This window comes from Cydia amplana, chromosome 19 (genome assembly GCF_948474715.1).
Source record: "Cydia amplana chromosome 19, ilCydAmpl1.1, whole genome shotgun sequence".
NCBI classification, from domain to species: Eukaryota; Metazoa; Arthropoda; class Insecta; order Lepidoptera; family Tortricidae; genus Cydia; species Cydia amplana.
This window is the reverse complement of record NC_086087.1, coordinates 10,184,861-10,199,536: the sequence shown is the minus strand read 5'-3', so window position 1 is coordinate 10,199,536 and position 14,676 is coordinate 10,184,861. Positions and strand designations below refer to the sequence as shown.

The following is a 14,676-nucleotide window of genomic DNA, read 5'->3' as shown; positions in this document are numbered from 1 at the left end:
AGGTAACGATAAGATTTGAACTAAACCTTGCAATGCGTTGAAGCGTATAAAAAGCAAGTTGTTCAGTAGAAAGTAGGTACAAACACTGCAAATGGGGTATGTGCGTATAGCAGCTGACCGGAATCCAATCAATCATGATTGGTCACACTCGTACGGTCGAACAGACGGTAGCAGTCTAAACCAAAGGTCTTAATTGAGTACCTATTACCTATACCTATATTATTTATGAATACAGTTGGAAACAAGGATCTTTAACTATTTATTGATCGTAAAGTCTATCTCACCAGTCTAAAGTCTAGTCTAGTCTACCAGCATACCTCTTTCCTCACCTCTTTCCCTCCCTCTGAGGTCTAGTTACGGTTTTCTGACAGAATGTTCGTGTGAACGTGACTATATTATAGCCTATATCTACACTACTACAGAGTAGTGTATAATTGTTTTCCTTCGCCTTTTCTCGGAAACCTTTGTATTTGTCAATAAACCTCACTATTTACTTTTTGTACCGAGACTGACTGAAATAGCAACGTTGGTATACGTTTCCGTAAATAGTAGATTGTTAACCAAGGGATGAAAGGCACTCATTTCTGCCGAGGTAGTTTTTACAATTTAGGCAAAAGTATCGTTATTTGGGGCATTATCTATGAAAAGGGACCTTATTGTCGATGGCGCTTACGCCGCACGGCGTCGCGCGGCATTGTATTTATATCGGAGCATCGTTAATAATGGCGTAACCGCCATCGACAGTAAGGTCCTTTTTCATAGATAGCATCACATTTATGGAATGGGGAATTAACATCAGAGTGGAAATATAACAAATCCATTTAAACCCAAATTTATCATTAAATATTTAATATATTCGTACTTTGAACGTAAAATGCTCTAGTGCAGACACGCATCATTTTCTGCACACCTTTTAGAACAACAATGACCCTCTTTCAGAGCATGAAAAATGAAAAATATATGAAGGAAAATAAGTATGTATACATCAGGTAGGTACAGGTAGGCAGATACAACCTACCTAATTATAAAGTTGGGTATGATGCAGTAGCAACCCAGTAGGGTTGCGCGGCTCTCGACGTAGCAATTTAAGATTAGCAATGAAGCACGCCTGTTTTATATTAATCATACTGTAGTGTCTATTAGGAACCATAGAACGTGACGGGCTCGTGCGAACCGTCGGATGTTCGCTTTCAGCTAAATTACAATTTTCCTTGCAATGCGACTGAGTTGTGCTCTCAAGGTACTACCTACGGTACCTACTTGAAGTATTTATTATAAACGCCTCTGTCTTATAATGCGGGGTCTATTGGGAGGTAGTCCATGCCAGGAGACCACGGAACGTGACAGGCGCGTGCGAACCGTCGGCGGTTCGCCCTCGGACAAATTACAATTTTCCTTTACGACGCCTTCTATTGCCGCCGCTTATAGAGTTCCAGCGTAATATTACCTCATATTTTTATACTATGTCGGTGACAAACAAGTATACCTACAACCCGATAAACAATACAACTAGCGTATGAAATCAGCGGTCGCAGCATGGGTCCATTTTTATCGCCTGCTACTATGCCCGTCACTTTTGCACTTACATACTTGTTAGAACGTTACAGGCATGGTGAGACGCGATTAAAATGCGACCGTGCTACCGCCGCAGAAATACAACGCCCTCATTACTAATTTTTCAAAAGACAAAACCGATAGTCTAGACTAGAACAATCAAGCAAGTTTTAATTTACCTTTATGGGCGCTGCGACCATTTCTTTGGTGTCCATTAGTTATATTGAACTTTGAAACCGTCATTTGATTGCACCGTCGCTTACATATATAGGTTTGCAAGAGGCGTATGTGTGATGCGATGGGAATAGCCCAAGGGCTGTGCAAAATTCCTATTATGCTACGTTATGATTATGACAGAAATTCCAATCATTTACTTATCCTATAATATTCGTCCATCCATGGTTAAACCGTCTCGTGCGCCATATACGAATCATATCTTCACCATTCCTGTCTTTTTGTAGTTTAATGTGCTAATCTGGCATGTATTGGCTCCAAGATTTGTCAATTGCTCATCTTAACAGACTGCTTAACATGATCATCTCTACCCTACCATGTTTATGGATCATCTTATATTTTAGGGGGCGCCATAAGCCTTCAGTAAGAAGTGCATATAGGTTCTTGGAAAAATTCCCGGTGGCCGAATGGCACAGGCACCTGCCGCGATAGCAAAGGACGCTTGTTCGATTCCAGCCTGGGGCACTAGAGGCCTTGGTAATTTTTTCTTAGTATATGACATTTATTTAAAGTTATCTTAAATTTTGATTTGTATTTTGCATTGCTAAAAGTTGTAACCATTGGTGAAACATTGTCCACAAATTGAAATTTTAGGAGAATTTCTGTTTTATTAGGACCAAACTGAAAATCCCCAATGTTTCGCAAAAAAACAATAAAATAATATTTTCAAATAGATTTTATTCTTACAGACAATTCCATTATGTACTTTTGTTATGCACTAATACAGATAGACAACAGTATGTACCGAATATTAACACTTACACTAGTGTACATACAATGTTCCTTATGTTTCGAGTCACGAGTCCAACATGCACTTACGAACTAAGTAACTGAACAAAATTTTAGATAAGTGTAATGAATGATTTTAATAACTATTAAAGGGATGTAAAATTATAACATAAAAGCCTTGAATTTCAAAATCAAGTGCTAACAAAAATCAAGTGCAAAAGTTCACAATTTAAAAAGTTAGTTCAATTTAATCATCTGTCATTTTGATGATATTGGGCCATGCCGCGTTTACATTACACATCCATAACTTACTCAACTGTGCTTGTATAAACAGGGCATAACATAAATCTCAAATGCCGGACTCTTAGTACTGTCAGCCAGTAAGATTGCTTCAGCTTGAAAATAATTCACTCTCTTTGATAGACATTTGGTGTTTTCTCTTAATATTAAAATACAGTTTATTATTTGCTCCACTTTCTTACCTGAAGTACGATGAAATGTACAACAAACTAGGTAAATTACTAGCAAATGACAGACTCATGAATCAGTTTACTTATATTTACATGAGTCAATGTAAATTAATTTTAAACAGCGCTGAAGGTAATTTATATACATTAATAGTTCACGACAGCGTGATTTATTAAAACACCGACGTATTTACACTAATTACACTTTGAATAAACTGTTGCAGACTCGTGCCTCGAAACATAATGAGATTCTTTTACGGTGTGTTTATGTTCCCTTGATTTTATGAAACGCCTCAGTTTGTATTATGACACTTCAGATAATTGTAAAATAAGCTCATTGTTTTAGGAAGGATATGAATGAAATGTGAGCGCAGTATGATTTGCTTAAAGCGCGATTACACGAAGCAAGTGAATTAGTGAAATAGTTCACGATGTTAAAAGGTAAATTGCATTGCAAGAGTCACTGTCTAGTGTAATCATGAATTAACCAAATGATTAAAGTGTCATATCACAAACGGTAATATTTGTATAAAATACAAAGTCAAGTTTGATGTCACATCAATAAAGGAGGTATAAAATCGCCATCCGGTTAAGTTCCTTGTTTGGTTTTAAAATTTGTACCTAGCGATATAATTCCATAAAAACTTTCACAATTTTAAAGTAGCAAGCTACCTACCTAAGGGTAAAAATGAGAAAATAATTTACAGACAATTAAATTCGCTTAACAGAAATGCATTTCTTCCTAAATGATTAAAATGTAGGAAATTGTAAATACCCATTTAAGACAAGCAGGATTAAAAAGGAATTATAGTTCACCGGAACTTATTATCAAGTAACTACCACTTAGTACATAATAAATTTAATATCGTACAGACTTGTCCAGCAATAATCTATGTACAACTTATATTATATTTACAAACCCTTACATTTGTATCGGAAATGTCCTCCTGTAGTCTCGTTTGTGGTCACCCTCTAACTAAGACCCCGTTAACACTAAAATTTAAAATAAATACATACATGAAATAATGATAAATTGCCACTTCTATCTTAAAATAGGAACCAAAAGCTTAAGCTGTAAATAAATTATTTATTAACTTAATAAATTACTATCAATATTATAAAACTCTTCTGTACACTTATTCACGAGCACATGTCCATTAAATCGTAATCACAGCGTTACTGAATGACACTGTTAAAGTCCACTTTGTAGCCCGCCGAGCCGCATCAGTCGTGGTAGTCTCGCGGCTCCGGCTTGAGCTACCACACCAGGCCCTCAGGATGCAGCGGGGGCGGCGCGTCGCCGAAGGTGAATTCGGGGGAGGAGGGCCGGGGGAGGACGAGGTGGTCCGGCGGCGGGAACTGCTCGGGGAACTCGCCGGGGAGAGACTCCATCCCGCCTGCGAAACGACCTGCTCACGTTACTAAGCGCCTGGTACGTACACAGCGATTATGTGGTGGTTTTGCTTAAAAATAAGTAAAATTGGGTAGGCATTTTTGTGTTTTCGCTAAATCGTAAAAGGAAAATGTAAAGGAAGTATTTCAACTGAAAATATAAAGGTCTCATTATATTTTGAAAAATCGAAAGTGGATAACATGAGGATCTTTAACATGCCTTTACGCGGCCATGTAAAATACATGCACATTTTATTGCGCATCTTATGCGCTGAATATGAAAAAAATATTTTATACTTGGTCAACCAGATCTTGACAGTAGAAAAAGGCAGCAAATTTGAAAAATGTAGGCGCGAAGGGATATCGTCCCATAAAAAAATTGAATTTCGCGCCTTTTTTACTGACAAGATTTGGTTGACCAGCTAATTATATTCATTAAATTTTTATATCAAAAATAAAGTTCAATTTACACGAATCTAGTCCATAAACGTTAAATACATAGATTCCAGAATAAAATTATACAGAACTTTAACCGTACAACATATTCAGGTTACTTGATTAATAAAATATCGAAAAGTCTACCAACCTGGCTGATTAAACGGCATAGCCGGGGGTGGATGGAAGAACGGCGCATCATGATGGAACGGTGGTCCGTATCCGAACTCAAACTTGCCGTCCGCCGTCGCGAAGTACGGGAACCCTGGGGGCCCCTCGTCCAGGCCCCCTGGAGACAGGTTCATGGGGAACCCTCGCATTTTGCGGGAGGACCCGAAGAACGGGCCGCGGCCCATGGATGTGAGCTGCTTTAGGCGGCGCTCTTTTGATCGCTTGTTCTGGAACCACACCTGAGGAAGAGAGTTTTGGTTAGTATGTTAGACTAAAGTCTTAACTATGTACTTAGAAGTAGGTATGGAGTTTTATGTTACGAGGGTTTTCTTCACTGTCTAAGGGCACCAAACACAATTATAAACTTCCCATACCATAAAATTTTGTGAAAGCTTTTTTACTGTGTCAGACAGGTTGGTGCAACCGACCCTAATATTGTTTTAAAATTAAATTTATAGATCAGTCATAGTAATATCCTAGCCCTGATTATGTTATATTTATGTTTTATTTATTTTACGATTTGATTAATTGTTTTTTCTTATGTTAATGTTAAAATGTATATAGTATATTGTTGTTGAATAAAGAGCTGTATGTAAATAAATTTACTTATATATCGTAATATTTGTACCTACTTAAAGTACCGTGAGGACTAATAAATAGAAGGGCCAAGAACATTGAACTTTAACACTTACAATGCCTCACTGTAGTAATAATGAACCTTGAAAGTTCCAATTACATACTTTATTATCAGATCATCGAGAACTGGAAGCCCTTAAGGTACAATATCAATATCAACTTGGAATTATTTCCTGATTAGGATACTTACATCAACCGTTCAATATTGGCACTTAAAATATCAGGCATTGAAATTTATACCTGACACGATTTTTTGGCATACTTACCTAAAATACGGTGGTATGATGTAAGTCCCTACTAGTTACTCATTGGTGCTTCAAATATTTTTTTGTGTGAGTTAAAGTGATGCGACTTTCCTGTAGACATCATAAAATATATCGAACTACGTTCTTATCGGCATATTAAAACTTTCTACTTCTTTAAGTTGATTTATTAAACTTTAGTATGATGTATGATATAATGTAAAAAAATGTACAGCTATCAAAATTATTAATAACCTTTGTAATAACCACAAAAAGACGCCGGTTTTCCCGAACGTTTTTGACCCTGGTGCAGTGCAGTACTTACTTAAAGATAGGTTTATGCTCCCTCTTGTACTACAGAAACAACGAAAATGCATAATATTTGTTAATTATCTTTCTGCACAAACAATACCCATTTTCATTGCTATATTTATATTTGCCTACAAACAACAAAGTTGAGCTACGTCGCGGGCACGTTCCGCTATTGAATTCCTACTCCGACCGCATAGAAAAGTGTGGTCGGGAGTTTATTGACAACCAATTGTATTTATATTGCTTTCCTATTTGTTTTAGAAGTCTGCGAATGATTTTGTTATTATTTCATGTTGAAATCATAATTTAAAACTCCAGTTGCAGTTTGCAAGTATGAAAAATAAATACTTAACAAAGCTCTGTACCCAATGTAAAACTTCTACTATCTCTAATTTACGGATTTAAACTGTCGTTCTAATTTATTTGTATTACGATAGAACCAGGGATATAAGTTACCTACTTAAATTTTAATGTCTGTTATTTCACGATGACGTTTTAAAATGAGAGATTAACTTCAATTTTTGGCGGTGGCTAAGTATGACTCTTACTTAGCACATGATATACTTACCTACCTATACCTACCGCTTTGTACCCGAGATAGGCATATAATTAGTATGCAAAAAACCTACCTATTTACTAGAATTGGTAATCTCAGTCAGTAATGAGAACGTTTGATTCCTCATTTGTAAACAAATCGTTTTACTTATCAGCTAAATAGATTGATTCCATGATTTGGACTAATCTGTAATTATTGCAAGCTCGTATTCGGTTAAATTGTAAATTTGCAATGACAGCTTTGTTTCGTGTAGATAAGACTTAAATTTAAATACACTGCCAAGAAATATTCGAGGTAGTTTAGTTAGATTCTAATTGGAAAATGAGGTATCGTAATTACTAATTAATGAAACTGAAAGGATGGGCAATGGTGGATGTCGTCCTTGATTGTTAATATTAAGGAGTAATTTAATTCCTTATTTTTTATTCCATACGCAATGATTTGTATTTTTTGTTTACTTGTCTTACTCAATCAACTAATCGTATTTTTATGCTGAGTCTCTACTTAGATCTATCCTTTGTAGACATATGAAATGCAACAATATACCTATTGTGTTTAGTTTCAGTATCTACGTATTAAAACTAAACAAATATTATTGCATTTCGTATGTGTAGTATAGTTACTATACCCTCCAAACCCCGACGTCATTTTATAAGAACAAAAGCGAATCAACTATAAATTTGAAATTTAAATTATTAACTCTAATCCAAGTTCATACCTCTGGGACTTAGGAGAATACTAACATGTAAGTTTGTAGTACTACAAAACGTTGGTGAAGTTAAAAACAACTAGTCTTAGACCAATTTGTCAAAATCAAACTCTTACAGCATAATCGCACCTTTATTAATCGCTAAAAATAGACGAAAACAAAAGCATGTCGCTGAAATGCTTCAGACTCCGTAATGGGCGCCTCACACGACACGATGTGTTCTACTTTGGTTTAATATGGTCGTGGACACGTTCAGGTTTAAAACATACAATACCAATATCATACACATACGATACTAATGACATGGAGTATATCTCATAGACAAATAAGCATGGTATAATAATATACTCCGCCTGGTACTCTATTCCGAGATTCGCGAATGACCTAACTGGCACTTGCCTACGTCATCATGCTGTTTACAGGTTCTCAAACTTTAAAATGTGGGAGAATTTTAACCAACAGTGAAAATTATTTTAACGGCATTAATTTTAAGTTATTCATGTAGAAACATAGTAAAATAAAACAAATCTATATTGCACTTTTCACTCCTACTCTTACAGTTCCGAATAGAGCAGCCAACCATTTTCGTAACAAAACATTAATTACGAAGCTTACGACGTGAAAAGTTTGGAAAACACTGCGACTGCTGACACTGAGCGAGAAGGAAATAACAATTAACACGCGTTCGACAAGGACGGTCGGTCAGGGACAAAATGGCGGATTGTCAAATGTGACAGCGCTATCCTGTGTTGCCAGTAGTGTAAACAGAATTACCCGAACGTCTGAAATTTCTTTCGTGAATCGGAAGATATTGCTAACAAATAATTAAAAATGACGTGTTATTGTAAAATTTAAGATAAAATACATATAAATGAAAATTATTAAATTATAAAGAAATAAATTAACTTATTAACCATAGATATAATGTACCCATGTAACATGTTATGTTGAAATAAAGTGGCAATGTTATTGTGACGTAGGCAAGTGACACTCTGGGAAGAGAAGACCATGTTTTATTAGACCATGCAAATAAGTAAGATATTGTAGCTTCAATTTTGACAGCTGAGGCTGTCTCAGTCTATCGTGATTCGACGTGGAAACGTGGCGGGCATCTTTGCTTTTGTAATTGTGGTACCTATTTGGTATAATATTTACAAAATCCGAATACGCCCATGGTCGTTCCAGTAGTTACTGATTATGCGCACACGCGACGGTAACGCGCCGTGAACTGTACACGACCGTTTTTTAACCGACTTACTGTGGAAAAAGATGACAAGATATGGGCGTATGGCTGTGATTTATATTATTAAAGTGAATTCAGATTTATAGGTATTATCAAAATATCCTAGATAAAGCAACCTTTTACTAGAACACCATCGTGCAACCATTTCATCCTTCAAAAAGGCACCATCTATAATTATATTTTTGCCTTATAAGTAAGTACTGAAAAGTAAAGTACTGAAAAAATGTATCCCACATGTAAGGACGAAGCGTAAAAAATGCTTTAGTTTCATTTAACTTTGCGATGTAACTGGAAAGACGCGAAGGACTTAAGCATACTATAAAATGTGTATGACCCACTTGCACTTTTAGCACATAACTTTTGCAAAATGCGTGTTGCAATCCTTATTGCTTGAACATCGGAAATATAAAAAGGCAATATAGAAACAAAAGGCGTTTATGCTAGAAGCTCACTGCTACCCGCTGCGCATGCGGCTTTGATCGAACCGCGCCCTTCAATAAGATAGTAACTTGAGAACAGTAATGCTTAACAAAACGTAGAAATATTAACGCTTACTAGGTATATCTCTCTTGCCTTTGTAGTTTTAAAACAAGTAGTAAATTGTAGGAAACATATTGTTGTTTTATACATATTATATCATAGAAGTAAAATACAAAAAACTAAGACAGACTATTGCAGTCTTGTTGCAGTCCATCTATATCGGCCCCCAGCGTTGGTTACTCTTCAATATTGACTATGTAAATCGTAGGTAGATATTATACCTATATAATATCTACCTACGATTTCAAACTTACTTATGCGTTTACTATACAAGTATACTTACACCTTGTAACTATGTTCATTAAATCCAAAATAGATTGGCTGGCATGTAAAACTGAGCTATCCTACAAGAAACAATGGAAAATAGACGTATGTTATTCGTTTTAAGTTGTTAGGTTGTTTGTGCGAAGAGGTGTTAAAACGCATTTTATTACGTGTCCTATTCGGAGATTCAAATGAAGTAGTGTTCGATTTAACAATAAAATATATTTATTAAATTAATAAATTAGGTAACAGGTAATTGTACCTATATTAAAAAAGAAATAAACTAACTTAACTAAATAAAACTAAATTAAAACTAAAAACTAATACTAAATAAAATTAAAATATGTAAATCTAAAAAATTGGACCCCTTTGGCATGGTGCCGAGGACGCTGACAGCATTTCCCCGCTGTATAGCGAGGCTAATACGCTGCGCGAGAAAGCTGCCAGCTCTTCGGTCACCAGTGAGGTCGATCAGCCTTTTGCCAGGTCTTTAAAAAGTTGTAGGGCACTAGGACCCCACGGGCCAAGGGTCTCTGTAGTGTTTATTTTATCATAGTATTAGTTACGAGTAGGATGAGATACACAACCGATTGTTAACATAATAAATAAGCATAATAAGTAAAAGGCAAAGGAATCGTTTATATAACTTAATTGAATTTTTCCACTTTTAATTTATTTCGAAGCTTAATAGCATCGTTCGCAGACGTTTCTGCTTAATACAAAATTAATTTAGATATAAAAGTTGTACATAATACGCGACCCGCTACCTCTCCATTCTACCAGTAGTCAAAACAGCAGCCTTGAGCGTATGAAATTGACCTGTCCCGTTATAATGTCCGTAGCTATTAGTTTTATTACTTAATCGCTTTGATAGAGAATGGAAAAAATGTATCAAAAAATTTGTAAACATTTATTGTGCATCCATTATAATTTTATGGCGTCCGCATCCGGTATTGATACAGGTAGTGTTCTAGGTGTATTTAAGTTTTTTCTCATAATATTCTGTTTATGGTACCTTTTACCAAATTGACTTAAATAGGATATTTTTTCCAGAAGAAAAAATGAAAAACCTAGTTAAAAGATATACATGACTCTCATAATAGTCATAATGTGCCATGTAGGTATGATAAAATTCTGTAATCGAATCTAACCTAAAAAAACTATATTTTTATGTATTAGCACGAGGGCACTGCACCTTATGCCAACATTTTGATATAAATCAAGATACACCGGCCAAGATTTAAACGCGACCGTGAGAACAAACATCGAAGCTCGATAAAAGTATTTCATTCAATCAAAATGCCCATATGACCTGACCAACCACTCAATAAACTTTCTATACCAACGCACTAATTTTACAAAAATGATTGTAGTAGGGTGACGATAAACTACGATATTGTAGGATAGTCCCAAATTAGGTTAACGTGAATTACAAAAGCCTCTTTAAATGGAAATATGTGTAGTGTGACCATGAGTCCGTGCCGCGCGGGAACGTCTCGCAGCGGGACGTCGAAAAACACGCCGTGTGGTGTTAAACACTATATTTCATACGTCAACTCTGTGAGGGGCCATCGTAATGCCGACAAAATCGTAAAAACTCAATATTACACGCTAACACTCGAAAAAAACAGTATGTTTAAAGGATTCTTAATGCTTTGGAGTTTATATTTTTGCAAGTCTGGTTAAGGATGAAACTTCGTAAAGTGTTGTCGCTAAAATGTAATTTTCGTTAACCGTAAGGATGTTTTTATTGTTATTTTACCCTTACTTAGTCCGAGTGGCATGAAATGTATCTAAATCACCAATTAAACCGGCAGAGAATAAGGTTTTTAAGATTTGAGTAGCCGTAGTAGATAATCGATAATTACAGTGCGGTTGGCAAAACGGGATTATGAGATCTCCATAGTTTATCTGTCACAGGTTTATTTGCAAAACTTAAAAGTGTAAGTACATAAATGCACTAGGCGATTATCACACGGACTTGGATGTGTACAGTGTGTGAGCGAGACAACTATGCATGTATATAGCGATGTCCGCTCACACACCGGAGCGACGCGCATCCGGATCCAATGTGAATAATGCCTAGGTGGCCGTTAGTCTAAGTTCACAGCTAGTAATTATTAGTACGCCTGTACGAATAATGGCGAATCAGGCGCCTCGGCGCCATTGGTTACGACTGTTATTAAAGTAGCGTTAATAAATTTATAAATATTTTAATGGCGGCAAAAAATCTTACAAAATAGATAATTTTCCATGCTTCAGTTTCCATCGTTCAGTAAAAAAACTTAAGCGATTGAGTATTATAGTATAGGAGGGTCTATTACATGTTACGAGTATATAAAGAAAAAACAATTGCATGAGTATAATTAGGGTAATATATAATAATAGCGATGCTTCATAGTCATAGTCGGCATCTTTTATGCGGAGGCAATTGTCCAGTAAGTGTATTATTCAATTAAAGGCTGGCTTCCTAGTGTTTACTAGATAGAACCTAGTGCAATCGAATAAGTTTATGGTGGTATAAATTAAATCAATTATGAGTAGGTATACTATAATTAAGGAAACATCAACGCTTTGGTCGGCTTCATTTTTATGTAGTTTTCTTATTTATGCGTTTTGGTTTTAATAACATGGCCGTTCACTATTATTTCTCGTATTAAAAGCGCATCTGCTAAGAACGTATTTTTTATATTGAATTTTACACATGTATGTGCAGAGTAATGGTGTCGGTGAAATTGAATGAAAATACATAATAGTTAGTAGGAAATTGAAGCCGTTTTAAAGAATTAAGTCAGCGTCAATTACGCGGTATTAACCACATAAAATAAAAACTTAAAATATTGCTAGTGGTGGAATATGTAAATACATATTATACTTCTTATACAATTTTAATGGCCTTAAAATATAATGTATTTAAGAGAAAATGTTAGACATTATACTGTAACAAAACTTGTTAAAAATATTACATGCGTGTGTTCTATGCGGGAAGTTGGGAACCCTTGCTTCATTACGCATTTGGTATTATTTACTCTTTGATAAATACATATTTACGTCGATCCAATTTCAATGTATCATCCGCCTTAAAATAGCCCGATGCTTCACATCATTGATCGTCTAGCGATGAAGCGGAGAAGATTAAAGTACCTATATAAATAACGCTATACAGGCGCCCCCTAGCGCTAATGAGTCTACCTGATTAGGAAACTGGTATAACCTCTTTGTATGATCGGATAAAATGGCGTCGAAGGCGTAAGTGTAATCAGTTCTGTTTAGATTATTTAACCGACTTTCCTTTCGACCTAACCTAATTCTGAACAGTATATCGTAGTAGCTAATAATAAGTCAAACTGGATTAGAGAAATAGGTTAAGCAGGTAGAATCTCTAGAACTTATTACAATTTTTTTTTTTACTTCACAAGTTCGTTGCCGAACCATTAACAAGGATTCACTGGACATATTATTTTTTCAAACCGACCTGCTTGAATAACTACAAATTGTCGATAAAAAATCTGTCATTACAATCACACAAGACAGTCACATTAATTTGGGCATGTTTGATTTGTTTCTTAGATGTCTCAGACTAACTAGAATATAGATACCTATCTAGATAGACACGAATTACACAGCATCGTTTGTCTATCAACACGGCTGCAAATGCCAGCCAGAATGGTCATTATACTCCGTCAATATGCTTCTAGATTAAGCGTTGACCGAAGGAAAACAAAGCACAGACCCGAACAGGCCGTGCCGTCCCTACGGGCGGTCTGTATCCCGCTGTGGTACACCTATCTACACACCTACACCGCCATTCTAAACTAAAAAGACGTAACTACAATTGTATACAACTACTAATACGCCTTTATGATCTGATTAGTAAATGCACCACAAACAGTTGTCTCAGTTCTTTTTTCGTTCCGCCATAAACTTTATTGTATCACGCACCATATGGGACGCGAATTTTGGGCACCCTAGCGTGTTACCTCTGTTCAATTTTGAAGAACATCTTGTGTTTCTATTTTTGAACGTTTTTTGTATGACCCCATATCTAAAGTGATATAAATTGTGCCAATTCATAAACTAGAAAATAGGGTGCCTATAGACGCTTTGTTTGCAATGTTGTCATAATTTTATTTCAGATCTTAGACGTAAAGTTATTGGTAGGAAACAACGCTTAAAAAGTGTGTTTAATAAATGTATTAAGATGTATTACTGACATACCTATTACCTACATGGTTTTAAGACGTAAATTTTACTAACATAAGAATTATGATTAATGAAGCTTTTTTGCTTGTCAAATAAAACAAAATTAAAACGGATGGAGACACATTCTAAAACATCTCGTAATTACCTTAAACACCTTCCGTCAATCAAAAAAACAAAATGCTCATAAATTATAAAAGGAACGCATAAATTTCAAAAAACGAATCGTATGTCGTCGCGAAGACGACCACACTCCGCGTACCACGCGCCATCTGCGCTCAATTGGCGTGGCGCTTAAAGCGATTTTAACGAAATTGTTCCTTGGCGAAATTGTACAACACGGCTTAGGTTGTTTGTAAACTTGTAGGGACGGGTGGCTTGCTCGGTAACAGCATTTTTAATGAGAATAAATGCAGTTTCACTAGGCCAGAATATGGTTCTCCTATTGGGAAAACATTACTCTATAATTGGTATCAAATCTAAAATTATCTTATTTATAAGTATAGGAAAAAAGTATGATGTAAAATAGCGGATATTTGAATACATCTCGAGTAGGTTAAAAGATGGAGGGGGAAACTAAACAATATTTGTTTTGTAATATTGGCAGCAAAATATAAACAAAGGGTGGTTGACAACATAATATATAACTATAAACTTTAATATCAAAGTCGGTTACAGATTTAGAACCATAAACTAATTTAATGACATTCGCAAGACTTATCCTGCAAAAACTTTTTGCGTGGCTACAAAACCCTTTCAAATAGGTACTATTGTTTTTTTTAATAATTTGATTTAAATCGCCACAGAGAACAATAAATCGTAAAAAAGAATTCTTAAACATGAAATTAACCGATAGATAAAATCGCGTACCATAGCGTGTTCCAAAGCGCAATGAATTAACCCACTTTTCGGTTTTCATGGTCAGTAAAAGCGCAAAATCATTTTAAACGATTTTTATTATGAAACAGTTCAAGGCTGTCTGTCTTATGGTG

General features: G+C 35.6%; 1 protein-coding gene across 1 annotated transcript in view; it reads right to left on the bottom strand.

The window, feature by feature from the left end:
• Positions 1-3,663: 3,663 nt before the first annotated feature.
• Positions 3,664-14,676, bottom strand: part of LOC134656879 (LIM/homeobox protein Lhx1) — an 80,711-nt gene continuing 69,698 nt past the window's right edge. Inside the window, 2 exon segments of the mRNA XM_063512417.1 lie at positions 3,664-4,393; positions 4,963-5,221. Coding sequence (XP_063368487.1) covers positions 4,242-4,393; positions 4,963-5,221 — 411 coding nt within the window. The 3' untranslated portion in view covers positions 3,664-4,241.